Raw genomic sequence first — 27,927 nt, forward strand, 5'->3', positions numbered from 1 at the left:
GAACGACAGAGCGCATAACTTTGCCCCAGTTCTGTGTTTCGTGAGCAAATGAAAGAGAAACAATGCCTCTCTGTAGATGTGTCCTCATTAGCTTCACTGACCTCTCGCTTTCTCTGTGAAGAAAATCGTACCGTAACAAATCAAATTCACGATACAGAATCCAGTGTTTCGCTCTCACCGCTTCACCGGCCTGAACCTAAGAGTCCATTGACCTCTTTAACCCTGGACTGTTTTTTCCCGGGATATAAAAAAGCCCCGACGAGAGCTCCGTGAAAGAAAATGATTGGCCGTTCTATTCACCTGTGCCGAAGCTCTAATCGGACTATTGTTGTTTCGTACATGTGTCAGCGTCCTGTGTGTACGCATCCACACACACACACACACACACAAGCGACTCTCAGGACGTCTCATTGTGCATTCTGTTGCTGTCGAGGCTTGACCCTGAGGTCAGGTCGAGCTGTGGCTCCTGCAGTGCAAGAGTTCTGCTGCAGGCCACTAATCTCTCTCACCCTCCTCCTCCCCGAGGCCGAGAGAGGGCTTTGAAATGAGAAAGACCACTTAGCAAACGCCGTCAGAAAAAAAAGCCTCCGCCGTTTACAGTAGGAGGCATAGCTGGGGAGAGAGGGAGGGAGGGAGGGAAGGAGAGAGGGAGGGAGGAGGGAGGAGGGGTGGGTCTTTTCTTTCCATAAAGATGAAAGATTATCCAGATTGTCAGAGATCTTCTGCTGCTATCAGATGAGAGTACGGCTGTAATGAATTGGATCTCATCCGGCCAAATGAAGTATGGGAGATTAGCGCCACACTGTCAGCTCGTTTCCATTAAGCCTCTCAGAGCAGGCCGACTTTTTTTGGCCTTTGAGACTTAAAATGTCAGTTTTATCAAACCAGAGGGTGTGAAGATAACATTTTATATCCAAGCTGCGTGTCAATGCTGCATTTTGACTCTTCTTCTTCTTCTTTTTTCAGACCGTGTGCTTTTAAATGGATCGTGAAACAGACATTGAAGTTATGCAAGACACTTCTATTCATAGTGTTTAATAGAGAAGACTTTCAGAAAGCAAACTGGGTACATCGCCTCCATGTGAAATAATGAACTTTATTAGTTTGGAGCATCGACGAGCTCCAACACCTTTGCCCAAAAGCTCGATGTCAGATTGATTTCTCAGATTTGTTTGAAGCTTGTTACCGTACGATAACATAGTTAACAACGAAAGTCAAAGCTTGATTGATTTAGTTTTATTCCGATATGTATTTCTTTTACAGAGACACCGTCAGAGAATTTAGAGATGCAAAGGCTGTATCTTTCTAAGAATGACACAGGGAAAAAAGCTCTCTTTCATCTCGGGCCGATGCGAACGCAAAAGAGGACCGCAGTGTCTCCTGACCTTCACGAGTCATATCACAAGAAATATTAGAAATGTCGCGGAGACATCTCTCGCTGTGCGACTCTTGCTTAGAAGCCAATATTGGTGCAGCTTTCCTTTCATGATGGGCTGCTTCACAGGCTTGGCATTGAAGGGACTTTGCAGAAAAGGGTCAGTGATTCAATTTTTAAAACGAAGGACAGCAAAATGACGCTGAATGTATTGCGGCAAGATGGACGTTTTGCAGAGATTAGAGGTCTACCACTTAAAGGTAAACATGTGTGCGAACCCTCCAGACAGACAATTAATCTGTTCATTTTCCCGACAGATTTCTCCTGCCCTCAGGGACGGAATGACACCGTAAAGGGTGCTCTGCCCCGTCATTACCCAACTGATGCCGGTTCATTATTGAGCCTCGTCCTCTGTTAAATTCACTGTCACCTTGCAATGAGCTCAGGCGCTTAGCAGCAACACCCTCCTCGGGAAAAAAAAAAAAAGCACTCTTGTTTTCAGCAGCCTGCTCCTGCCAAATTGGTCGTTAAGTAATTCGGGGGGGAAGACAATTGTTCCCTTTTAAAAAAAGCCAGAGAAGCCAGCAGTTCCAGGACGACTGCGGGAGATATCTCGAGCGGCACATATCGTAGAGGACGGCAGGAGTCTTTTTCTTTATAAGGCGTTTGCAACGGCTTTTTAAAAAAAAAAAAAAAAAAAAAAAATGTTGTTTGCTTTTTAAACCTGTGATTTTCCAGAAGATAGGAGTGTAATTTACCTGTCCGTCGTGTCGCGCTGTGTTCTGTTCTGGGGAACGATAGAAGTTGTTTTTCATAAAGCGAGAGGTAGCAATTTTATCAAATCATCATGCACTCAGCATGAAGTTAAAAATATTATTTTAATTCAGTGGCAGAACAGCACAAGTGCTTCTTATCGACTTCTAACCAACAATAAAAACCCTTATTCTTCTCACAAATAAGGATCCAGAGTTTCTTTTTGCCCCTGATCAGATCTGAGTTGGTTAATATTGAGTATCTGACGATACGGAGTCCCAATCAGATAGATCTATTTTACCTCGTACTACTTCATGTGAAAGTAAATAGATTGATTGAATGACAAGTCGAGTGGAATTCTAACGTTAGTGTTGTTTTATTTATGTGTTAGCACCTTAGCACAACCCCAACAACAGGAAGGATAGATAGATCGATAGATAGATAGATAGATAGATAGATAGATAGATAGATAGATAGATTTTCGTGGTACAGGTTACTTCACCGCTCGATCTTAAACAAAACATTCTGCCTTCTCTACTTGGCCTGGCAAATAAAATCCGCTACTAAAAAGGTTCCTTTCATGAAGCAAAACTCAAGTTTTTCATAGTCATCCAGCCAAAAGAAATCAACATAATAGAAGTCATTTTACTGAATGTCCTCGTAGATAGGACAGTCAAACAAGAGGTGCGCCTCATTCTCAATTGACAACAGAAGCAACAAAACCACAGGGTTAACGTTAGCCGGTTAGCGTCAACGTAGTTTGGCAGCCTTAGCTAGCTTGGCAACCTTAGCTAGCTTGGCAGCCTTAGCTAGCTTGGCTGCCTTAGCTAGCTTGGCAGCCTTAGCTAGTCGGGCGTGTTTCAGCAACCAGGCTTCATTCGGCGCTACCTCGCCTCCGTCCGAGCTCCACCTCTTTGCCCATTTTTTAGATTAGCAGGGATATAGGCTGCGTCGTCACTGCCAAGATGGCGACGGCGGGAGCCGCCCACCTTGAGCTTCATTTTGGCTCTTAAGTGGGTGAAGTAACAGAGACGACGTCCGTGTTTTGTACAGTCCTCACCGAAATAGATGGATCGGATCAGACTCAATAGCTCAATGTGTCCAATACCGACCCAGTTAAACAACGCCTCGATCGGCCCCGATATCCCTGGTTTGCGAAGTGAAGCATATTCTCAACCTTATTTTTGCGTGCAGCCTCAGAGGGAGAGTGAGCAGAGCCAGATCGCCTGTCAAACTGCCGCTGCTGCCGCCTTATTAATACAGCATGGAACACGTCGTTTTAAAATACTTCCTCCTGCACGCACTCCTACTATACACTTCTTCCAATTGGCTCGCTCTGTGTTTTTTTTTTTTTCTTCTTCTTTTATGATCCTAACAAGGCTTGCGTGCCGCCTAGTTATGGGGGGGCCACACTAGAGGGGAAGAACCACCGCGGCGGCTTTGCCGGCAAGTTAAGAGACGGCCAGGCGAGGAGGCACTTTAAGTAGAACGAACAGGGAAAAGAGAGAGAGAGAGAGAGAGAAGCAGATTAAGACCGGGGAGAGAGGAAGAAAAAAAAAAAAAAAAAGGCTGAGACGGAAAGAAAGACTGACAGGCAGGCAGAGAGTCACGGAGATAACAAAAAAAAAAAAAAAGAAATTAATAAATAGAGGCTGAGAGACTCTGAGAAGGACAAAGACAGAGTGAAATAGCCAAGGATGCAAACAAAACATCAGAAAGGAAAAAAAAATGACACGGTGGGAGGAAAAGAGACGGGAGGCAGAGTGAAGTACGAGAAGCGACGAAGAGCGGCAGCAGAGGATTCCTCTGTACCTGTGGAGGAGATTAAGGGTCCGCATCCAGTGTGATTAATGAGCTGGCCGCTGATTGCTCATCCCCATCTCCCTCCCGTGAATAATCACCACCCCAGCACTCTCAAAGAGAGAGCTCGAGTTCATCTCTCTCTCTCTCTGTGTGTGTGTGTGTGTGTGTGTGTGGGTGAGAGACAGAGAGAATTAGTGCTTGTGTGTACACAATAGATAAGAGTGCGCACGAGACGCGGTAAATGAGCAGTATGTATGCACAATATGTGCGGTGATATACAGTGTGTGCACAGAATTAACCGCGGCGGGGAGTGCAGAGTTGCTGATCGACTGAGGGAAAAAAAAAAGTGGACGTGCGTGTTCCATTAGGGTGCATGCGACATGACAATAATTCAGCGTGTCGGTGTGTTTGAAACACAGATGATGTATTTTGTAGCTGCAGCCCACCTGCAGAGAGCGGGCCCTCGCACCGAATGCACGGGGGACACACCGAGATCACTTGTGCACACCGTGGGCTCTCGGCACGGCGTCCCCGTCGTGCCGTGCAAAAACGCAGGCCGAGTCAGAGAGGACACCATCGCATGTAGTCGCGTTGTGGCTCTTCAAAGGGAGATTACAAATCTCGGTATGAATCAGCCGCGTTAGAAATAAAACCGTGTGTGACGTGAGCGTCTCAGGATTCAGATAGAAAGACTTTGTTTTCCTGTAGCCTTTGAAATGGAAAAGCGTGTTGTCTTTAAACAATCGTCAAAAACTACACCGTTTTGTCGTCGCCAGAAGCTGTAAAAAATTCATCATTGTCGGATTTTTTTTTTTTTAATCTTTCCGGCGGTCCTTGAAGGCACCGTGTCTCACGAAAGCTTCCTTTAGGAAACTTGAGCTTAAAATTGATAATAAGTCGTCCCTATTGCCTCCCTCAGCCTTCAGCTCTTTTGGTGGACACTTGTGTGTGTGTGTGTGTGTGTGTGTGTGTGTGTGTGTGTGTGTGTGTGTGTGTGTGTGCGCGCATGTACAGTACATACACACCTGGATGCGCAACCTACAATTTTTTTTTTTTTTTGCATCACCGTATATTACAGTGTTCCTGACACAAGAAGACGATGACGACGGACGCCAACACGTGTCCCCGTGATTGCAAAGTGCACTCTGTGACGAGGAGCCTGTGTCGGCCCGCTATTGTGCTGCATTGCTCGGTGGTCTAAGATTGCCTGTTGTCATGACTTTTTTTTTTTTGTGGTTGCGTAGCAACAATGAGGAAAAATTGATTTTGTTGCCGGTTAAAACGTGCCTTTGGTCGAGGGTTAACCCGAGTGCGAGTGCGTCAACGGCACGGAGTTACTCTGAATCCTGAACACGGAGGCTAATAAAGCCCACTCACTGTAGCAGCTGCTTTCCACTCAGAGATGAGCTTCGTGATTAATGCCTGAATCTTAATTTACCTTGACAAAACCCAACGAGGATATTTTATTTCACGAGGGTCAAATATGAATATCCGAATGTGCCGTGCATATATTTGCATACGACAGATGAAGAGGGAAGCACCACTGCTTATTATAATGTGGGGCCGCATGCAGGCTTTAACCCTACAGAAGTGCCTTAAACCTGCACTCTTTCTATGAAGAAGTCTGTGAGGAAATGACTCTACTTCTCTCTTGATTTATTCCCTCAGTAAACATTGTAAACATGAGTTTATGGTCTCAATCTCTAGTTTACAGTCTTCTTCAATACAGCATGATGTTCATTTAGTACATTATGCTCCATGTAGAGTCAAACAGACCATAAAGCAGGGTGATGCTTTCATGCTGAATAACCTGCTCTTCCTTGATGGCTACCTTTTTTTTTTTTTTTTTTCTGTCAGAGGTGGTGACTGCAGTTCATGATCAATCCAAACATGTGTTTTCACTGTCAGTCAAACACTGACTTCAGTGTGCCAAGGATGCCATCACAGTTAACGGCGGTGTCACGACGTGAGCGCAACACATCAATCGGTGAAAAGACAGAGAGAGAGAGACAGAGAGACAGAGAGAGAGAGACAGAGAGACAGAGAGGGTTATCTTAGGAGAGAGAGGGACGGGACGTGTCCTGACATGCAAAGTGCTGTTTTATCCTCAGGGACCGGTTCATGGGGAGGTTTCTACAGCTGGAGGCTGTACTGCTTTGGGCCGTGTTTAGTAATGCGACCGTCTGAAAGTTAAACACACAATGCGTTAGCGTCAGGCAGACACCGCTCTAATGAGAGCAATGCAAGATTGAAGTACTGATTAAAAAAAAAAAAAAAATTACAGAAAAATAGACGGAGCAGCTAAATGTGAAATGTAGATGGTGATGAAAATGCATCTTTTCCGCCGTAATTCTGTTGAGCTAATTATTTGCTTCAACCCTCCTAATTCACGTTGTATTTTTGAGACATCTCCAAGGTGTCACGGGGTAGAATTCGTAAATTGGGGCAGATCGATGAAAAACACATTATCGCTGCTTCTGTTCACCTTTTTTTTTTTTCTTCTTCTTCTTTTTTTTTTTTTGGGGCAGATTTGGTAAACGTTGTCAGTTTCGCTCTCGACCCGCCACTCCGACCGTTTCTGTCTCCGTGTGTGCACAGATACGACAAGCAGCACACAAACTAAATGTTATAATCCACCTGCCTCTGCGCAGACAGCGATCCTCAGCAGACGCTCATTCTGTACACAAAGCGTGGAGCTGCTGAGGCGTGTTTGAGTTGGACTAGACTGGATTGTTTTGTGGGGGGGGGGGGGGGGGGGGGGGACAGACTGAAACCTAATTATTTTTGTTCTGGAAAAACATGGCCGCTAAACCACTGGAGGAGAAAGTATTTACGTCTAGGAGTCTTGACGTTAGTCGTCGATGAGGAAGCAGAATTACACTAAGATTATTGTCATAGTGTTTTATTTAATTTTGCACCAATTACATTATACGTTATCTTATCGCTCCTGTAGAGGGAGAGTGAATCCAATGATTTCCTGTTTTCTGAATGTCTCCGTTCCTCAATGAAGCATGCTGGATGCTTGATTGTTTGACCCACAAATCAGCAACTCTGTTGATGCTCAACGGACGACTGTCAGCTTGTTTTCCTGCCTCCTCACATCCCACTCATTTACCTTCAACCCTTTCCATCTGTCTTTCTTTCCCCCCCCCCCACACACACACACACACACACACACACACACACTACCTCTCTGCTCTAGTCAGGATGTTATCCGTCCTACGCTTTAAAATAAAAAAAAAAAAAGAAGAAGAAGTCATGGTGTTCTGCTCCTCTGCTTTGCGGCTTGATGTCTTACTCCAGCTCACGAGGGGGCTGGTCTCATAAAAGTGGAAAGGGACAACTCTCTCAACTGCAGTCTCAAGCTCGCCACATTAGTTATTCCCTGGGAGATCTGCTGCGTGCTCTGCATCAAATTCGTCCCTCTCGCCGTCTCACACGCTCACACATTTTTTTACTCCCTCTCTTGCGTCGCCTCGGCCGAGTCTTTCGGCACGTCTTTCGTTCATTCATCCTCCGTCACGTTGTTTTTCTCTCGCATTTCAGCTCTATTATTTATCCTTTTGTTCTTTTCTTTCTCCTCGCACTTGTTTCACTCAAGCTCCTTTTTATTTCATTAATGTCTTTACATCTCTCTCTCTCTCTCTTTTATATTTGTCTTTGCTCCCTCTCCTTCCTCCCTTCTCCTCTTCGTCTCTGTACTGTTCAGAGCTGGATGCTGAAACCTCCCCGTTGGCCCTGTCAGCCCGTCCATAGCTCAGTTAGCAGGGCTGATCGATCAGTGGAGCTCCTGAATTCCCCTGAAAGTCAATTACTAACTTGCACATTGGAGCTATTTCAGGAAAGGGTGGGGGGGGGGGACTGTAGGAATCATTAACTAGATAATGCCATGACAACCTCATCCAGGCAGCCGGGGTAGAGCAGGAGCCGCCTGTGGATATGCAACTTGTCTGGGTCATCTGAGAAAGACGATGGGAGGATGTTTGAACGGACAAAAAGCGTCTCTATTTGTTCAGTGATCGTTTGTATCAGTATTTCATGGAGGCAGGTTCCTCTTTTGGCGTGTTTGTGTTGAGACAAGAATCAACACTGATGCATTTTAAAAGTTATAGGCTCACTTATTCTTCTAGACCAGGGGGGGGGGGTCATCCCCAAACTGATAGAGAGATGGAGCAGGGACCCCCTCCTACATACAGTATATTGTATAAAATTGTGTTTTATATTAAACTGGGCCTATAGTGCCGTGTATAAACACACCTTGTTATTGTGCATTCAATACTAAGCTATTCAAATAATACACAGGTTCATATATTCATGTTTTTATTTTAAACGTGTGCAACGTACAGTGAGTGCCACTGACATTTATGAACACACCTTGTATGATAATCATGCATACAATATATTGAAATTGACGTTTTTATTTTAAACATAAATGTGGAAACTAAAATTAGTGATGGCCTATTAGTGCCACTACCGTGCATGAACATACCTGTTATCTTGCATACAATACGGAACTATTAAAATAATGGACAGATTCATGTTTGGGGGAAAAAAAATAAATAAATTGTCTAATCAACCAAAAATTTCGCGGACCCCCTGCAGTAACTCCGCTGACCCCCTAGGGGTCGCGGACCCCCTGTTGAAGACCACTCTGGCCTAAACAATGTCAGTGGTCTCGGTTACATTTCTGTCTCCTGTAAAATAATACAGAACTGTCAGACAAAAGGCAAACGTGTCACAATAAGATCCAAACTGTGTAAAAATGATAAAGATTCAAAAACATAAATCTGGAAAAGTGATTGCGTCGAGTCTGAAAGATCCGTTGGTCCTTGTCCCCCTCCTCCACTTGTTTCCTTCTTTTTCTTCCCATCATATGTAATATCATCGCGGCCCAAGCTTCTTTTCTTTAACTATTTTTTTATCATCATCCCTTGAGAACAATACCTTCTTTTTTTTTTTGTTGTTGCTTTAGGGGATATGCTTCCCTCTTTCACAACTACTTGGCCGCTTTCTCCTCGATCAACCTCGAGGCGAACACATTTTCCTTAGAGAGAGAATTAGTTGGGTTTGCAACTCGTATGCACGAGCCCGTCAGTTTGAGAACGATTGTGATTCACTAACACGAGCACGTTCGCACCAACAACATCGGCTGGTGGCACGTGTCAAGAATCCAACGGTAACTTTGCACGTGCACTATTTATTTTTATTTCTACGGTTTTGGTACCAAAACCCAAGTATCTTACTGGCAGAGGTACGGTAGGTTAGGTAACAGGAGCCAACAACCCGGGCATCTGCTTGTGTTTTCAAAGACCCCTCTATCAGCTGATCAATTACTTCCGGGGTAGTTCTGCGGTGTTCTACGTACGGTGTACGTTGAATAGTGATTATTTTCATTAGCGTTCACACTTGAGGCCGACCTGCAATAAACAGATGGCTGTTTTTAATTGGATGACAAGAAAATGTTAATGTTTAAAATAAAAAAAAAACAGTGCAATCAACACCTTTTTCTTGCTTACGCTCCCATTTTTCACCATATAAAAAGGCTGTTTTCTTGGTCTCATAACTGTAGCCTCAGTGAGTTTTCTTGGAGTCAGGATTAATTTCTGTTCCATCTTTAACGAAGGTAAATTTATTTGTTGTTGTTGGGGTTTTTTCTCGTGGCCTTTTCGGCCAAACGTTAAAAGTGAGCACTAATACATCAGCGGAACGTTTGAAAGTTTAGACTGACCAAATATAGGAAGGGTTGGCAGGCTGTTGCTGGACATATTCAAACACAGCTGCCCATTTTGGATTGATGGAACATTTGATTTGGTAGGTAGACGGCAGTGATCCAGCCCTGCGATGTGGCTGTGAGCTGAAAGTCTTTTTCACCGCTGTCATGAAGGTATTCAGTCCTAAATCAGATAAACACAGCGCTATCTGAAACTCTCCAGTCAATATTTCAAAACTATATATATGTGAGTCACCCCTAGAAGGTACAGAGACGCCTCGAGATGACTCATACGGTTTAGAGCAACCTATTTTCGCTCTTTTTAGAAGCGGTTATTTGACTTGGAATTGACTTTGATTCAATGACTCAAATCCCAACTTCACCGTGGCAAAAGCAGCCCCATTTTTCACACTAGCCAGTCTTTTACCTGCCAAGCTTTATTAATAACAGTTTATACTCTTGCTCTGACTGAACTGTGAAGAGACAGTCATTGCCTGCCAACTTTTGTGTCTACCGCGTAACCTACTCTTATACCTTTTTAAACGCAATCAAGTCGTACTAGATGTCCATTTGAACGGTCGACCGCTACAGAGAGACACAGCAAACCGCACGTCTTACTTCCGTTGCACTGTATTCATTTCAACGTGAGAACGTGGTCTTGTTGAAATGCACAGTACCACCCTGGAACCACCCCTCCAAGCCATGTCAGATCAATGCGCGTCATCCCTCATCCGTCCACATGGCACTCGAAGCCTGTTCTGCCTCCCAAATTACTGCCCTGCTGATTCATAACTTTGTTGGAGCTGGCAGCGCACTGTACCCAAGGCCTTCTGAAATATCTCTTGACAGACCGAGCTGTCAACCCGGATATATCTATCACCTGGAGAGCTGTGTGGAACGGACAGCTATAGCCAGGGGTCTGTTACAACAGCGTTCGTCAAAGCCTGTATATCTGGACAGGAAGTTCCCCCACAAAACATTTCAAAGTCTGTTAGGCTTCTACTTGAAGTGTGTTCGGACGATGAAATATCGTTCCATGTGGGCGTTGAGACGGAACTTTGTTGCGATGCCGGCTTCATAACTGTTGGTAAATCACCAATTGCAGGTCTTAAAGGACGATGTTTATGTTTAGATCTGTCCCTTCATGTAGGTTTGTGCCTCCATTATAGGCTTAGATTTGATAGAGTTTGCGGTGCCTAGAGAGGAAGCACGAGTCAGGTGACTCAGCACAAACGTGGGGGTGGAACGTTCACGTTGACTCCATCAAACATACAATCAGCAGAGTCAGTGTAGCGTAGTCTGAAGCGACTCCGACACTTCATTTGTGATCTGAGACCAGCTCCAGATTTTGGACAGATGCCATGCTTGGCACTGCTTTTTGCTAATTATGGGAGCTGAAAGGAATAAACAACCCCTGCTGTGGAAGGACGGTTGTTAAGTCCGACAGTAACAAGATGATGGTTGATAGAGTTTGTGGCAAAATAAGATTAGTTCTGCTGGAATGGCAGGAACACCCAAATCAGCTGATTGAGTTGAAAAGGCAAGAAATGTGGTATGCATATCATTCTTAACAATATATTCAATTATTTTAAATTACATACATGAGATTATCCATTTAAATGTTGCTTCAGTAAATGGTGGAATGTTATTGATTCGACACAAATAGACGTGGTTTTTGCTCGTATTCAGGTTTCTCAGGGAATTCCTCACCGAACTTAATTTCCACCAGGAGAGACAAGTGAGATAAAGAAAAGATAATTGTTTCTTGTGAACAAATGAAATGTGATGATATAGTCTTCGGAGTCTTTGGCGCTTGGACTCTACAGGGAGATTTGTAATGGAGTGGGGCATCTGCCCTGAGCAGCAGCGAGATAAATCCCCCTCGTGGAGTCCAGACACCGGTGATGATGAGGGCTGATAGAATGATGAGTTGATGAATCTGACGAAGACGGGGCGGAGATGGGGAGGTGGAGGGATGCGTGACAGCAGCATGAACGTACGGAAGGTAGAGAGACGATCGTATTCAAAGAGAGACAGCGGCGGGACGATAGGCCGACGATAGTAATTGCGTCGTTGTGCTATTGGATAGAGGAGACCAGCTGATCTCGTGATCAACATGATGAGGAGCGTGAGGAGTGATTGGCAGATGCATGGGAAATAAGCTACGGGCTTAAGCATGCGAGAGTACAGTCTTCCTGTTTGAACGTACGCTAGAGCTTCATTTGTCTGCGTTGCTCTTTGTGTGCTGAATGGATTAGCATTAACTTCGTAAATCGCAGCATTTTTATTATCGAAAAACTAATGACGGATTTACATACCCTAGATTTGCTCTCTCTCTCTCTCTCTCGACCGTCGTGGTTGCCGGTCCATTCGTGCATTCGTCCATCCGGTCCATCGTCGTGAACGTGATACCTCAGGAACCGTTGGAGGGGGAATCTTGTCAAATTTGGCCTAAACGTCCACCTGGACTCTGGGATGGACGGATTCAAAGTGGTCGGTCAAAATTGGTGGACCTTGCAAAACACGTTTTTTTGGGGGGGGTTTTGGCCATAACTCAATGATTCATATGCTAATTATGACCATTAATTTAGGATGAACGATGAAGTGGACAGGATGCGGAGAGGCATACAACCACGAGACTAATTCTAGTTTGTTGTTGCTCTAATTAGATCTTAGAATTGCTCAAAAGTCATGCAACAAGGGCAGCTGATACTGAAGTATCCGTCAAGTAGAGGCGCTCTTTAGATGTGCTCGGTGTTGATGGCTCCATTTAGATTTCTATCAGGCGTCAGTGTCTCTCCGTTTATTGAGACAAGTATATCCTGTCCCCATCACACGCACACTGAACTCCACATCCGCACAATATCTCACATGTTTGTGCTCCACTCCCGATCGTACGCACATTTTTTGGTGGCGTTGTTATGCAATGCAAAGGTAATGAGATAGATTTAACAGTGATAATAAAGTGCTCATACTGAATATATTGCGTAGCTCAATTTGCTGCAAAGACACTTGTCTCATGTCTAGTTTAAACATTGAGCACGGTGTCATTTTAATCTGACGACGAGAAAAATGTCCAGTAGATGAGAAAGTTTCCAGACTGTGACTGTAGATTTCGGGCTTGGCCGCACGGGCTTGGCGACAGTCACTGTTTATGGCGCCAAGGGGAACCATTGAAGAATAATTCTTAATTTGCCGTAAAGGTGAATTGAATTGGATGGCCATTTCAATGAACATAAATCTCCCTTAATGAGAAGAATGATATTTGGCTAGCTGTGTGTCCTCTGACACGTGCTCTTCTTTCATACTGAATATCCTTCACTCCTGGACAGCTGTTTGTCCTCGCTGGTCCACTAATAATCAGATGGATGCTCGCGGCTTGGCTACAGTTCCCCTACATCAGCACACGCGTTCTGATTTGTGATTTTTTCCTCCCCTTCTTTCTCCATCTTTTCATCCTTCTTTTCTTCTTACTATCATCTGTTATTTGCCTCTCTGCCGTCCGTTCTCTCTCTCTCTCTCTCTCTCTCTCTCTCTCTCTCTCTCTCTCTCTCCAACTCTCCAACAACGATCACGGCCCTTCATGCTCTCCTCTCTAACAGAGGTGGTCCAGCTGAGCCTGGCGGAGGACCAGTTGATCAGCGTCTCCACAGTGACAGTGGGCCTCAGCGCCGTCCTCACCTGCGCCATCCAGGGGACACTGCGTCCGCCGATCATCTGGAAGAGGAACGGCATCATACTGAACTTCTTGGACCTGGAGGACATCAACGTGAGTGCATGTGGTCGTTTTCTTCACCGTGGTCGATGCTGTACTTCATCACTGTTGGGGATAGAGGCACTGGAGATGATAGCGAGGGCATACCGCGCACAAAACAATCATCCAGTTTGCTTCTCCAACAGACCACATACGGCATAAATCTTGGTCCCCGTGGTCCGCGCTGATCTTTATGGACTAGGGAGAACCCTCGAATTCAAGACGGCACACGAGGAAGGAAGTGTGGCAGGAAAATAGAAACGGGGAAAAACTATTTCAAGCTAAGGGAATACAGGAGAAGCTTTACTCCCCCGGCTCTCTTCATGAAACCGAGGCATTAAAGCTCGCTCGTTGCTTAGTGAACTGTGCGGCCGCGCTCCCGTTTAGACGCGTCTGCACAGGTGACAGCGCGGCGCTGGCCTTGCTTTCGCCCTCGCCGCCAACCGGATCACAATTCGCTAATTGCATGTTAATGAGAGGCCCAGTTGGTTCCGCTGCGATGATGAGTCGATAAACAGTGTTTAGGTGTAAAGGTGGAGACTTTGAGGAAAGGCGATGGCGCCTGAGGTCCGTCAGGCCGCTGACCGTGCATAATGAGTTTCCACGGAGCAAAGCGATCCGAGCGGAAGAGGGAGAGAGGAGCTCCGTCTGGGTTTGACTTCCTGTTTCAGGCAAAGGAAAGATGAATCCACAGACTGTATATTAGAAGTGGACGTAGTCGTGACGTCACTCATTGGTTTGTCATTTTATTGCTTCGAGTTCAGCATTTTGGCCGTCGACATCTTGGTTTCTTGCAACCAGAAAGGTCAAGAGAGGGTGGAGCTAAATACAACCGAACGCCGAACAAGACAACATGTTCCCATTAACTGTCGTGTACTGAGAACACACTGTGAAAGGGTTACATTTGTAAGACATACACGGACAACTTGCAACGCCGTGGTAGCGACCTGTCAATCACAGTAAGCCCCGCCCCTAAAGCATCCCCTGCTTTATGGTCTGTTTGACTCTAAATGGACCATAATGTACTAAATGAACATCATGCTGTATTGAAGAAGACTGTAAACTAGAGATTGAGACCATAAACTCATGTTTACAATGTTTACTTAGGGAATAAATCAAGAGAGAAGTAGAGTCATTTTAGACTAGACTTCTATACAACCAGAGGAGTCGCCCCCTGGTGGACACTAGAGAGAATGCAAGTTTAAAGCACAAGGTTACCGCCTGGATGATATATCAATTCGATGTGTCTAGTTGGTCAATTCAGCCAATTATAACAGCTTTCTCTTATGCATAAGGTTTTGTAATATAGTGTAATTCCTGTCTAAATGAAAGATAAATAAGACGTTACCTCATAAGAATGTAGACGTCCGAATAAATTACCCAAAGTCCATAAAAATCCAATATCCTAGTAGGTAGTTCATTTCCCAATTCATATGGATGCATTAAAAGTTTAATTCAAGAAAGATGTTAATGCAAATGCCATTTATACGTATACAGTGCATGAATAATTTGTCTTAAGCTTATATTATATAAGTTAATATGATGCGCGGGATCAATAGCACATGAATGATTTATCTATATGTAGGTAACTTAACAGGGAAGTCGAGCAGTCAGCAAAAATTATACATAATTCCTTCAAATGGCTATTTGACAGCTTTTCATTAAACCTTACATTGCACAGGGAAAAATCGATGAAACCCTCATCTGTTGGACAAAAAGAAAAATCTGCAAAATAAGGCCGAAAAGTTGACTTTATTGTGTTTTTATTTTTGTTTTGCAGCCAGTCGACTTTAAACAATGCAGGTCAATGCGGCGTCGGGGCTGAGAGGAGGGGGGGGGGGGGGGGGGGGGGGGGGGGGGTGTCTAGCTTTCCTGTCGAAGTCCTTTCAATCCTCCTTCTTCCTCTATTGAACGGTTTTGAATGAAAACGGGGCTCTTTGTTCATTGGACAGTGATGGAAGTCTTTCTGCACGGCGTACACAAGTAACCCTTAAACCTGAGAGCCGAGCCTCCGTCACAGTGGGTCTCATTCGTCGGCTCTCTCGTAGCCCCCCCCCCCCCCCCCCCCCCCCCCCCTCTGCCCACCTTCCTCTTCGGTGTGTTTTGAAGGGTTCAGACCTGTTCCTCCACGTTTGATTGCTTGAGAGCAAAAGGACTCTGGGCTGTGCTACAGACACACACACACACACACACACACACACACACACACACACACACACACACACACACACAGCAGCGACATGAAAACAAATTTTTACACAAATTAAATGAATTATGTATATTTCTTTCATTAAAAAAAAAAAAAACAATTACTGCACTTTTATTTGCATGTGCATTGGATGCCGTTTGGTAAACACAAAGTGAACGTGGCTGTTCACTTGTTATTGCATCGGCATCGTGAAAAAAAAGCAATAATGATTACTATATTTGAGAATAGCTCAAAACAGACATTGATTAAGTGCTGAATCTGAAAATCCAAAATGTCAATGAATGACTTTAATTTCATTTATTTGAATGAAGCAACATGGCCACAACCACGTATAATTCTTCCACTGCTGGTTTTACAATATAAAAGCATATCATTTAACCTGAACGAAATAAGAAGCCTGTCATTTTCTCTTCTAAGACCTTCAGTACATTTTAATCATGTGCAGCAGACCGACAGCTCCCATTTGCATCCACTATTCTTAATACTCTTCAAACTTGGCAATTCTATCTGTCCCCAAATAGACATGTTCCCAATTTGTGGCCAAATTTGGTTCTTCATCAATACACCTGTTCAGAATGACGAGATGTACTTTATTATCCGTAACGCTACAGTCAAATGCACAATGCATAATGATAATATATCATTTATTTACCATGGAGTCCAAGATCCAAATCTGATGAGCGTGAAGAATGTGAAGGCTTTGAAAAGCTTGGATGTGCTAAGCCGACCACGTCTTTTACAGTTGTTAACCGTCGTTTTTTTACGGGCTGCATTACGGTAAAGTGATGTCATTTTCTGAACTAATTTGAGTTTTATTTTAGATCCACTTAGTCATTACAACCACTTTACTGGTGATCATTCATGAAACGAATGTGTGAAAGCACCAATGGTCAACCGTACAATATCGTTATTTGGTTCCAAAGGTGTTGTGATGATTTGAATGTTCTCCACACGTAGCCCAGCCCCCTACTACCTCTGTTCCAATAACAGAGGCGCTTCATTGGTTTGAAGTTAGTTCGTTCGCATAAAGTCGGAGGATCGGGGGCACCTCGATTGATGATACGAATAATCGCCGTTCAGGAGACAACCCCGCTGAATGCCTCTATTCTCACAGGAACCACAACTAAGAGACACGCTTTTCAAACTAAAGCACACTCTGCATAACCCGCCAGTTCTATTAAACTCATACTTTTTAGCCCAAATGGCCCCAATTCACTTTTAATTGCCCTCGCCGGTGTAGTTGTATCCCTCAACCTTAATCGTAAATTCTGAACTTTAAAGGCTGCCTTTTTTTTTCTTTTTTTTTTTTACGAGAAAAAGTCCTTCCACATCTTCCTGTCACGGAGCGACCCTCTGTCGGGTCGCATTAAACTCCCAGAGCCGTCAGAACGAAAGCAGACGTTCGCGTCACGACGGAGCTGCACCGGGACATCTGCTCCGCCACTTGGTCGGGACAGCGAAACTATTTAATGCCTTAATCCGCCATAAGCTGTGGCTGGAACCCCCCTCTCACTCCCCCCCCCCCCCCCCCGGTGACTGCCACACGCTGCACCAACAACAACCAGCTCCATTCATCAACCTAATGGGCTTTATATTTTTAACCCTTGCCATTTATCAGGCTGAGGCAGCGTGATGAGGGGGGGAAGAGAGGAGGCTCAAATTCCCCAACGCCTGCTTCGGCTCAACGGGGGAAACCATTGATTCATGGTCTCGCTTCCCTTTCGCATCACTCTTTTCTTTCCCTCTCTTGTCTTCTCCCATCACTCCCCGCTGTTGTGTGCCTCCTCTTTTTTTTTTTTTCTCCAAGCATCCTTAAGTATTCTATCAAGCTACCTTCACTTCTCCCTCGCTCCCCGTGGCTCTTCCGTGCGCCACATTCCCTCCCCTAACACCTCTCGTTCCCTCCCTCCCTTCTGTCCTCGTGCCCTTCTTTACTTCATTTCCTTCTTCCATCTCTTTCCCGTGTTACAGGACTTTGGGGACGACGGCTCCCTGTACATCACCAAGGTGACAACCATCCACATGGGGAACTACAGTTGCCATGCCTACGGCTACGAAGACCTCTATCAGACGCATGTGCTGCAGGTGAATGGTCAGTAGTGGCTCGTTTCTTACTTTACAGTGGTGGACGGAATGCTTCAGTTGTGTCTGTGCTGCTCTGTGGAGACGTTTGCTGTTGCCTCACCTACTTACTTGTGTCTGTCTCGAAGGCAACTAAGGCAACATTCTGTTGATTGGAATGTCTGGAAACAAAAAGCACACCGTGGATTTATTGAGTGCAACATGGTCATATGTGGTTAGCTGAGCTACTACACAATCTTTCCACATACCTTCCAGGTGACGTGTTCTAGCGCACACGAAGAGTACGCCGGATTTTTGAAATGGTCCATCGGAAAAACACAGCCCAGCGTTGACAACTATTTAAAAAAAAGAAAAGAAAGTAGCTAGCAGCACTAGCTCCAAAAGTTGCTAAATGTAAAAAAAAAAAAAAGTCTCCAAGTCGGCAACACTGACCGTCCCTTCAGGCCCCCCTCCAAAGCCACTCCCCCAAAAATTATCATTATGAACGTAAACACCGAACATCCGGGTCGAATGAAACCAACATTTTGTAGTAACAGAAACAATATTGTGTTCTAGCTGAACTTAAAGATTATTAGTGTTGATTGTGAATTTTATTAATTTGTTAATTACTGATTAATCCGCCCAATATTTTCTTCATTCATGTTTGTCTAAAAAAATGTCAGAATAAAAGTGATGAATGAACATTATATTGAGATGTCTTTTAAAAAGTCTTGATTTGTAGTTTCTTATCATATGTTATGAAGAACAGCATCCTATCAAATTCATTTCAAGACATTGAAGCAGTGATATTTGGGCATTTTTTAGCTTGAACAATGATGATTTCATTCTCAAAATGGTCGCAGATTTATTTTCTGTTGAACCGCCAATGGATTAATCGCTTCAGCACTTGTTACACCTCCAGTCTATTATACGTACTGTAGGTGTTCCTCTGTAATGAAGCCATGCTTTAGTGTAAAGACGTGATTCTCTGCATCGGAGAGAAGCTACTTAAGATAAAACACACCTGAGAACTACTCTCGCACTGATTCTGGCAGGCTAAACTTATCAAAGCTCGTATTAATCATCCGGATGAGGGCCTTCCTCTCCTCTATCTTAAGACTTGAGGGTTATTGCTATGCATGTCTCTCAGTAAAGCCAAATCAAAGACACAGCTTCCCAAGTCTTTGTACTTTTGTCTCAAAGGAGGACGAAAACGCATTCAATTGCGTCTCTTTAAAGAGAGACAATGGGAATGATTGAGCTGTGTTTGTTTGTTCCGAGAGGCTCGATCTTAGGCCTTGAACTGAAGGGGGCGAGTGAAGTCACGGAGACAGTGTGTCGGGTCCTTAGCGCGAGGAACATTACTGAACGTTCGCGTTTCAAGGTTCTCCGATGCGAGGTAGGACGAGGCGAGGTTCTGGTGGAATGGGAAGGGAGCCAAGCGCCACATTAAACTAAGTGGACGGTCATCATTGTGTTGTGTTACTAAAGGGAAAAACGCATGTAGTGCTCTCTCTATGGCGTTATGAAGGTACGCACCATTTGGATTATTTTCAGCCGATACAGAGAATTACTACGATGAAATAATCATTTTTAAAAAAGGGGTTCTTAATCTGTGGTCTCGAGATGATTAATGGGAGAGGGGAGAAGAAAAGGCAAAGTTGTCGTACAGACAACTTTGTCGCCTCTAAATACTTATGAAACCATCTGAAAAGTTTACAGGGAAAATGTTTCTTAAATCTCAATGCATTCCATTCTATAAAGTCAGAACAATTTTAATGTTAAACCTTAATCTGAGATACAACCCACAACTGAATCTGGAGTAAAAAGTACAATTGAAAGGTTGTAAGAAGGTCGTGAGGTGATTAAAACTAGGAGCTGTCAAGATGTTGGCGTCACTTTCAAGGTGCCCTGCAGCAAAACCAGAAAAACGACATCTTACCTGTTCCTGTAAACTATTACCTCATATTTCATCCCCCCCCCCCTCTTTCTCGATTCCTCCACGTTCGTTTGCTGTCTTCTCCCCGGAGGAGGCGGTAGGTAAGTGGTAGATACGTCCCAGCATCTATTTCATGCAGGACTCGAGCCGTAATAAAGCAGCCCCAGAGCTCTTGGATTCTTGTTACGTGAGAATATATATTTCATGCTGGGGGTGAGACAAATTCCTCCCTGCCCCACTGCGTGTGTGGGTGTTTGTGCTGTATTCCCCCAGGAGTTACCATGAAACAGTGTGTAATTAGGTTTTCTCTCTTCTCTCTCTCTCTCTCTCTCTCTCTCTCTCTCTCTCTCTCTCCCTGTTTGTGTCGTTGGTTGTTTGTGTTTGTGCGTCCAGTCCCTCCAGTGATCCTGGTCTATCCGGAGACGCAGGCCCAGGAGCCCGGCGTATCTGCCAGCCTCCACTGCCACGCCGACGGCATCCCGAATCCCAAGCTCCTCTGGCTGAAGAACGGCATGGACCTGCTGCCCAGATCCTCCAAACAGCTCTCTCTCATAGGTGAGGAGGGGTTTTTTTTGGGGGGATTATTTTTTGGGAAATGCTGTCAGCACATTATAACGTTTTAGCTCGTACGGTATGCAGTGTTTTTCTGGATTACGAACCGACAGCACCGCAGCACGCCAACCCTGCAGATATCTTTATCAACGGAGACAAGCGCACATTGGAGCTTGGAAATCAAGCCGGTGTTCTGCGGCTCTAACTCCTTTTTTATTAAAAAAAAACTCAGCTGTAATATGTTGTTGTGCTTTTCATTTATTTGCATTCCACACCAAGGTGATGAAACCCAAGATTGCGGTGACCTTCTTCAGCCGTCTTTGTTTTTGTTCCTTTGACAAACGTACTTTAGAGGGGAATGAAAAGGGAGATTAATAAGAGAGTGAAAATAAAAAAAGGAAATATACTGTGTGTGTTTGAGGAGATGGCAGCTACTCATCCAGGCTAGAAGACACACTCCCAATATAAGAGAGAAGGAGCAGAGTGGAGCGTGACTTTTCTTTTTATGGCCTAGTTCTCATTAAGGGAGAGTTTATTGGCTGTGTGTGGGTCATTACCTGTGGTAATAGCCTGTTATCAACCCCTCAGACACTCAAACATGGGAGGTTCTGCAAGGTTCACCAACACATAAACACCGCCGCGGCTACGCTTTCAGATTCCGCCATCTAATGTGGGCAGCGGCGAGGGGCAGGAGTTCTACCCAGAGTGATTATTTGCGGTGTTTACATTGACAACATTTAGTTAAGTGAAAAGATTACAGTGGAAATTGTAAATTAAGTAGTTTGTATTACCATTTTTATCGAGCCATGAATCAAAACCAGAACCCCGAAGCACAGAAGGTGGTGGAGGTGTGATTTGCACTTTCATCTCCACATATAATGTCAGGAGTGTAATACAGACACTGCCTCTTTGCTCACATTTGGCTTCTGTGAAATCTGAATCACACGCTGACAGTTGACAGTGAGGAGTATCGATTGTAAGCCGCAGTTGAACAGTAAAGAGAGAAACGGCTGTGTGTTTGCCGAGTGAATGAAACCGTGTTCTGGAGCCGTCCGCGGCGCCGAAACCAGCTGAACGACACTCGGCATGAAATGTTCAGACCGAGTGTTGTTCAGTTTGTAATAAAGCAAACCTCTTAACACAGCTACGGGGATGCCTTGATGGGTGATTTTTCTGACCCACGTGCATTGTGGGAAGAAGGCACAACACATTCAATAACCACTATAATCACAACTCTCGTTAGCTCCTGATAAGTGCATCGCCGCCCCTCAGACGCTACTCTGCACCCACAGAGTGGGAAGAAAGCAGTTTGCTCGCTAACGGAGCTAACGGAGCTAACGTAGCTAACGGAGTTACTAGTACACACTACTGCTGAGTACGTCGCCGCCTCGTTAATCGAGTTCAATGGATCGCTGCAAGCTGCAGTTGTGGCTGTTATTAAGTGAAAACTGTGAGTTCAATGCCTTTCACTGGTTAAGTAGTAATTGTAAGGCCACAGTAGGGATGGGTCATTCAATTTTAAACTAGAAAGGTGCACTCAGTAGTGTGCAGATACACATAAAATACACTTTTAAAACAAGAGGCGATGTATGCAGAAAATTGTCTTAAAGTCATCTCACCAACTCACCAAGCTGTCTGCCCGCATAGCGGTGACTGAGTGACGGCGACGTACTCAGCAGTATGTGTACTGGTAACTCCATTAGCTGTTAGCTGTTAGCCAGACACACCACCCTAAACACTAACAGCGAGCAAACTGTTTCCTTCCCACTGTGTGGGTGCAGAGTGGCGGCTGAGGGGCGGCGGCGTACTCAGCAGAGTGTACTGGTAGCTCCGTTAGCGAGCAAACTGTTTTCTTCCCACTGTGGGGTGCAGAGTAGCGGCTGATTGGCGGCAACGTACTCAGTAGTATGTGTACTGGTAGCTCCGTTAGCGAGCAAACTGTTTTCTTCCCACTGTGTGGGTGCAGAGTAGCAACTGATTGGCGGCAACGTACTCAGTAGTATGTGTACTGGTAGCTCCGTTAGCGAGCAAACTGTTTTCTTCCCACTGTGGGGTGCAGAGTAGCGGCTGATTGGCGGCAACGTACTCAGCAGTGTGTGTACTGGTAGCGCCGTTAGCTGTTAGCCAGACACACCACCCTAAACACTGACAGCGAGCAAACTGTTTCCTTCCCACTCTGTCGGTGCAGAGTAGCGGCTGAGGGGCGGCGACGTACTCAGTAGTATGTGTACTGGTAGCTCCGTTAGCGAGCAAACTGTTTTCTTCCCACTGTGTGGGTGCAGAGTAGCAACTGATTGGCGGCAACGTACTCAATAGTATGTGTACTGGTAGCTCCGTTAGCTCCGTTAGCGAACAAACTGTTTTCTTCCCACTGTGTGGGTGCAGAGTAGCAACTGATTGGCGGCAACATACTCAGTAGTGTGTGTACTGGTAGCTCCGTTAGCTCCGTTAGCTCCGTTAGCGAGCAAACTGTTTTCTTCCCACTGTGTGGGTGCAGAGTAGCAACTGATTGGCGGCAACGTACTCAGTAGTATGTGTACTGGTAGCTCTGTTAGCTGTTAGCCAGACACACCACCCGAAACACTGACAGCGAGCAAACTGTTTTCTTCCCACTGTGTGGGTGCGGAGTAGCAACTGATTGGCGGCAACGTACTCAGCAGTATGTGTACTGGTAGCTCCGTTAGCTCCGTTAGCGAGCAAACTGTTTTCTTCCCACTGTGTGGGTGCAGAGTAGCAACTGATTGGCGGCAACGTACTCAGTAGTATGTGTACTGGTAGCTCCGTTAGCTCCGTTAGCGAGCAAACTGTTTTCTTCCCACTGTGTGGGTGCAGAGTAGCAACTGATTGGCGGCAACGTACTCAGTAGTATGTGTACTGGTAGCTCCGTTAGCTGTTAGCCAGACACACCACCCTAAACACTGACAGCGAGCAAACTGTTTTCTCCCCACTCTGTGGGGTGCAGAGTAGCGGCTGAGGGGCAGCGATGCACTCAGCTGTGTTATCAGTGTTATCTGTGTTATCAGTGTGTGTTATCAGTGTACACATGTGTGTGTTACCCCTGCCGGCCGGGGGGGCCAGTTAGGAGTAGTGAATAAGGAGTCTGCATGCAGTCAACGGAAAGTATAACACAGACAATAAAAGGTGTTTTGGGAAAGTGTGAGTTACCACAAAAAAAGAGGTCCCTGAGCATGCAGCCATAACTGGACACCCAACACATGATGCAGTTTGCTGCAGCCGGTCTTCGAAGAATGTTCTGATAGTTCCCCGGTGATTATCAAATGCCCATCCCGAAGCAAAAGAGGAAACCATCTCAAGCTTCATGAAGGCAATTTACAACACGTCAAGTAGAATCAAGGACAAACTACGGCCCAGGGTACAGTAAACTGTCTCTGCAAATACGCAGTCTGACACCGTAATGCAGAGACCAACCGATACAGGATTTCTGAGGCAGATTCCAATAGTGTCAGATACTAGTTCAAGGGTAAAGTAACTGTGGGTTTGGCCCTTTTTCCCATACAAGTATAGTCTTGATCCTTATTTAATAAAATATGTATTATACCTCCATTGCCCTTCCAGTAATAAGCCAGTAAAGTAGACCTCACTCCTCACTTCCCTCTCATCAGCAACTGCTACAAGCTTGCAAAAAAAATGATAAAAAGGCTAATTTAATGAATGGTTGATTCAGTGGTTTTCAATAACAATTGATCAGAACATAATTATGAATTAGAAGTAATTAAAGCGGTGTCTCATTCTATGAAGGCCTGCTTCAAGGCACTTTTCACTTCAAAGCATTTCACAATTTTCTTGCGATAAAAGAGAATTACTATCAGAATCCAAAAAGACATTTCACTAAATGTGAAAAGCTTTGCGTCAACTTCTGTAACGTCTTGTTATTTTACAACTCAGTAGGCATAAATTAGAGGGTAGTGATATCACTTTCAACATAAAAAAAAAAAAAGAAGATAATAACATTTGCAACGCTTAAGCTTTATTACCGTTTGGTAAATATTGTTCCTGCAGGAAAACAAGAGCTCACAGTTTGTGAGCTCTTAGTTTAAAGTGGAGAAGAAGAAATGCAACAGGATGGAGAGACTAACAGCGGGAGAGTTCATGCTATAGATACTTCAAGAGACGAACAGAACGGGATGAAAACTGAAAAGCTTTCTTTTATGTTCTTGCACAACACAGCCTGTCACAACATCACCCCCCCCCCCCCCCCCCCCCCACTCCCCATGCTGTAAAGTGCTTTGTGTTCAATGCGGTGCTACATACAGTACAGGGAAGATCAGAGTGCAGCTGTAGCATCACAGAGCTTGATGCTACAGCGCAGCATCAGAGAGTCGGCCTCCCACGACGACCTCCGTGTCTTAACGTAGCCCACGTCACCTTTCACCTCCACCCAACGGCGGGCGCAGCTGCAGCGTGAGGCAAACAATGCAGCTTTGTGTACAGTATGCTTGGAAAAATAAGTATGAAACGAGACTTCAGCTGGAAGTCCAAAAGGCTTTTTGTAGTATTACGTAGGAAATGCAAAGTGAAAATTGTCTCGTTGGAGTAAAATATTTCCGGTTTCTCACTTTTAAAGGAAACTTTTTGATACAAGATTAAGCCGTATTTGCATTTCATCCAAAAAAAAACCCCAAAATAGCTTAATTTGAAGGGTAATTCAGAGTTTTTTTAAGTGGGGTGTACCCGGCACAGGAGCAAAGAAACGTACAGCTGTGGACGGGCGTAGCAACAAAGCATATTTTAGACACCTAAAGAAATCAATATAAGTTTTAGCGCACACTGTATTTGGATTATTTTACCGGCTGTGCCTTGATGTCAGACGGCCCTTTCCTGTTGAGGCTCTGAATTTGTAAGTCTGGTCCAGATAGTTGTCGCGCATCTAAGATTGATAATTAACCTCACTTACTACTGCATTATCTCCAAATGTATAAGAAATGTACCCGACAAGGATTTCAAAATAGTCTAGCGACAACATCCTGTTACAGTAACTCCCGTTTCCTTTTTGTTTCCGCTCCTCTCGTAGCAAACGGGAGCGAGCTCTTAATCGGCAGCGTCCGGTACGAGGACACCGGCGCCTACACCTGCATCGCCAAGAACGAGGTGGGAGTGGACGAGGACATCTCCTCCCTGTTTGTTGAGGACTCGGCCAAGAAGACGCGTGAGTCATTTGTCGGATTTCATCTTTTGCTGTGGAAAGTTGAACAAATAAATAAAGAACATTTTCTCCGTCAAAGAGAATGCCAGACAGAAGTCTTCTTAACCTTCTTTTTTTAAGTGATGTAATTTACACAAAGATATGAGGCTAAAATCAGACTACACAATATCAGCTTGACAATATCCCAACCTAGCAGATGTGGGGAGTCACGCAGCACTAGTTTCTCATTTTATCTATATTTTTATTCTTTGATATTTGCTCTTTCAGTAGATTGCATCACTGTGACGAGTCACAAGTTAACCATCGCCACCCAGAAAGCACTTATCGGGGGGGGGGCAGATGAAGTTAAAGAGAATAATCGATGACTTCTGAGTGATCTCTTGATTTAGGAAGAAATATGATCCCGTCGAGAACAAAAAAAAAGCAGCGAGGAACATTTTGTAGCTGTCAGATACGATTTGTCCGAGAGAAATCGCCTCCTCCTCTGTTTCTCTGAAGAATTGTCTCAGGTGGTTTCATGTTCTCCTCTCTTGTCTCCCCCCCCCCCCTCCTTTCCTGTTCCTCCATCGGCCGAATCTGCAGTTGCAAACATTCTGTGGAGAGAAGAAGGTAATGCACCACGGTTCTCAAAAAGCCTTTTTGTGCTCTTGTTAACAGTAGGAGAAAATATGGGTGGGCATGTTTTTTTTTTGTGTGTGGCTCTTTCGGGGGGGACCTGCAGCGTGGTACCGATACACTTTCCAAGAGGTATTTTGCCGTACTATCCAAAAAGGATCACAAAGACGTTTTTTTCTCTCCAGCAAAAACTTTACTTCAAGACTTCGCTTTCCTCCGTGAATGCCCAAGGTGTTTCATCCTTTTTGCTTTGTGAGCGCTCTCTCTCTCTCTCTCTCTCTCTCTCTCTCTCTCTCTCTCTCTCTCTCTCTCTCTCAGATCACCTGGGGAGGAAGCATTTACCCAGTGTGGTGACCACAAGACAAACAACCTTGTGGTTTTTCAGCAGTATCCATCCTGTCTTTGTACTATAAATATATATATATATATATATATAGATATATATACTATTACCACATCATCAAGAACAGTTGTGCCACCGCACTGGAAAACCCACTGCGGTTTAGAGTGCAGCACAAACACAATCTGCTTTGTATACATCATCCCACAACAGCTTTACAGCGGAGCCGAAAGCAAACAGTGTGGTTTAGAGTACAGTGTGAGCATTTGGATTATTTGTGAGCACCGTGAGTTCCTTCATTAACACAGTGTGTGTGTGTGTGTGAGAGAGAGAGAGAGAGCTTGTCTCTGTATTCACACATGAATTGCATGAATATATATATATATATTTTTTTTAATTTCTCCGGTGTTCTATGTAAATCTCGCCGCATTATGGTGCAAAAATACAGTCTTAACAGCCCAACGAATCAATCATCGTGATAGCTTTAGTCCACGCATGCCGCCAGCCTTAAGTTAACGTGCTCACGCGTGTCATCTCCGCTCGTGTGGTGGAACCCCTGACAGCTGTGAAGAAGCGCGTTGCTCATCCCGAACCGCCTCAACGTCAGACTTTCGATCCTCGCTAACTCTTCTAGCGGCTGTTAACAGAACGAGGTGCGAGTCGTTCCCTTTAACTCGACTGCCCCCGTCACCGCTAACGCGATAGCGTGCTAACGGGGATCCTCGCCACGTGTCCTCCGGCGGGGAAATTGAAATGTCCATCACGAATGTCAGATAAGACTTTGTATTTGTTGCCTGTATTTGAAGCATGTGTGTCCGCCTGTGTTCTCCTCCAGGGTTGAGTGTGGGGAATATGTTCTACGTGTTCTCCGACGAGGGCATCACCGTCCTTCAGCCCAGCGAGTGTGAGATACGCAGACACATGAAGCGGACAGAGAGGATCGTTGCTACCTACGTGAGTTTTTTTTTTTTTTACTGTCAAGATTTAATGGTGTAGTAGATCCAACAGGATTAAAGCAGATTACACAAAAAAAAAAATGGCCATGTATTGACTCCAGTAGCCAGTTTAAAAACCCCCCGTATATTACTAAATAGAGTTTAGGGTGGCGCCGTTTGTAACTTGCTGAGCTGCTGCCTTTCGAAATCAAATCATGTGCAAAGCAGAAAGATGTCACTTAGTTTTTACATTAAGAAAGGCATGCACTCAAACAATCATGACACAGCATCTAGAGCGCAGAGCATCTTACTCCCCCGGTCGGTAATAAGGTCCGATTAGGTTTTCGGTGCCATATTCCAAACAAGCTCTGCAAGGTACGAGGTTTCAAAACCACGACCGGCTCGTTTATTCTAGGCACAGCGGCTTCTCGTCATCATCCAACTCCCTCCATCGGTTTGATCCAGCCGTGGATTTGTGTCGGGCCCAACTTGTATGAAACTATTAAATCACGACTGTTAAATTAATCTAGGAACGCCGGACGACGGATTTGAAAAATGACGGTCCAAATCCAAAAGAAATGACATGTCACAGTAGTTTTTAGTCTCACGGCTGCAGGAGCATGAAGCTTTCTTTACACAAGCCTCCGTCCGTTTGCATTATTCTCCGAAACGCCAGAGGGCGTACAAATTAAATGAACTCCCGGGAAAAAAAAAATC

General features: G+C 44.8%; 2 protein-coding genes across 10 annotated transcripts in view; one reads left to right on the forward strand and one right to left on the reverse strand.

The window, feature by feature from the left end:
* rapgef6 (Rap guanine nucleotide exchange factor (GEF) 6) overlaps positions 1 to 27,927 on the reverse strand; it is a 336,552-nt gene that overhangs the window by 111,034 nt on the left and 197,591 nt on the right. The gene's annotated exons all lie outside the window — the stretch shown is intronic.
* The window catches only part of fstl4 (follistatin-like 4), a 58,284-nt gene that overhangs the window by 15,534 nt on the left and 14,823 nt on the right, over positions 1 to 27,927 (forward strand). The window contains exons 2-7 of the mRNA XM_068735028.1: positions 13,244 to 13,410; positions 17,576 to 17,696; positions 19,998 to 20,159; positions 25,189 to 25,323; positions 25,903 to 25,929; positions 27,111 to 27,229. Coding sequence (XP_068591129.1) covers positions 13,244 to 13,410; positions 17,576 to 17,696; positions 19,998 to 20,159; positions 25,189 to 25,323; positions 25,903 to 25,929; positions 27,111 to 27,229 — 731 coding nt within the window. The remainder of the gene's footprint in view (positions 1 to 13,243; positions 13,411 to 17,575; positions 17,697 to 19,997; positions 20,160 to 25,188; positions 25,324 to 25,902; positions 25,930 to 27,110; positions 27,230 to 27,927) is intronic.

The sequence above is a fragment of the Cebidichthys violaceus genome, unplaced genomic scaffold (genome assembly GCF_023349555.1).
Source record: "Cebidichthys violaceus isolate CVI_PGR_0920_01 unplaced genomic scaffold, fCebVio1.0.p SCAF_69, whole genome shotgun sequence".
NCBI lineage: Eukaryota > Metazoa > Chordata > Actinopteri > Perciformes > Stichaeidae > Cebidichthys > Cebidichthys violaceus.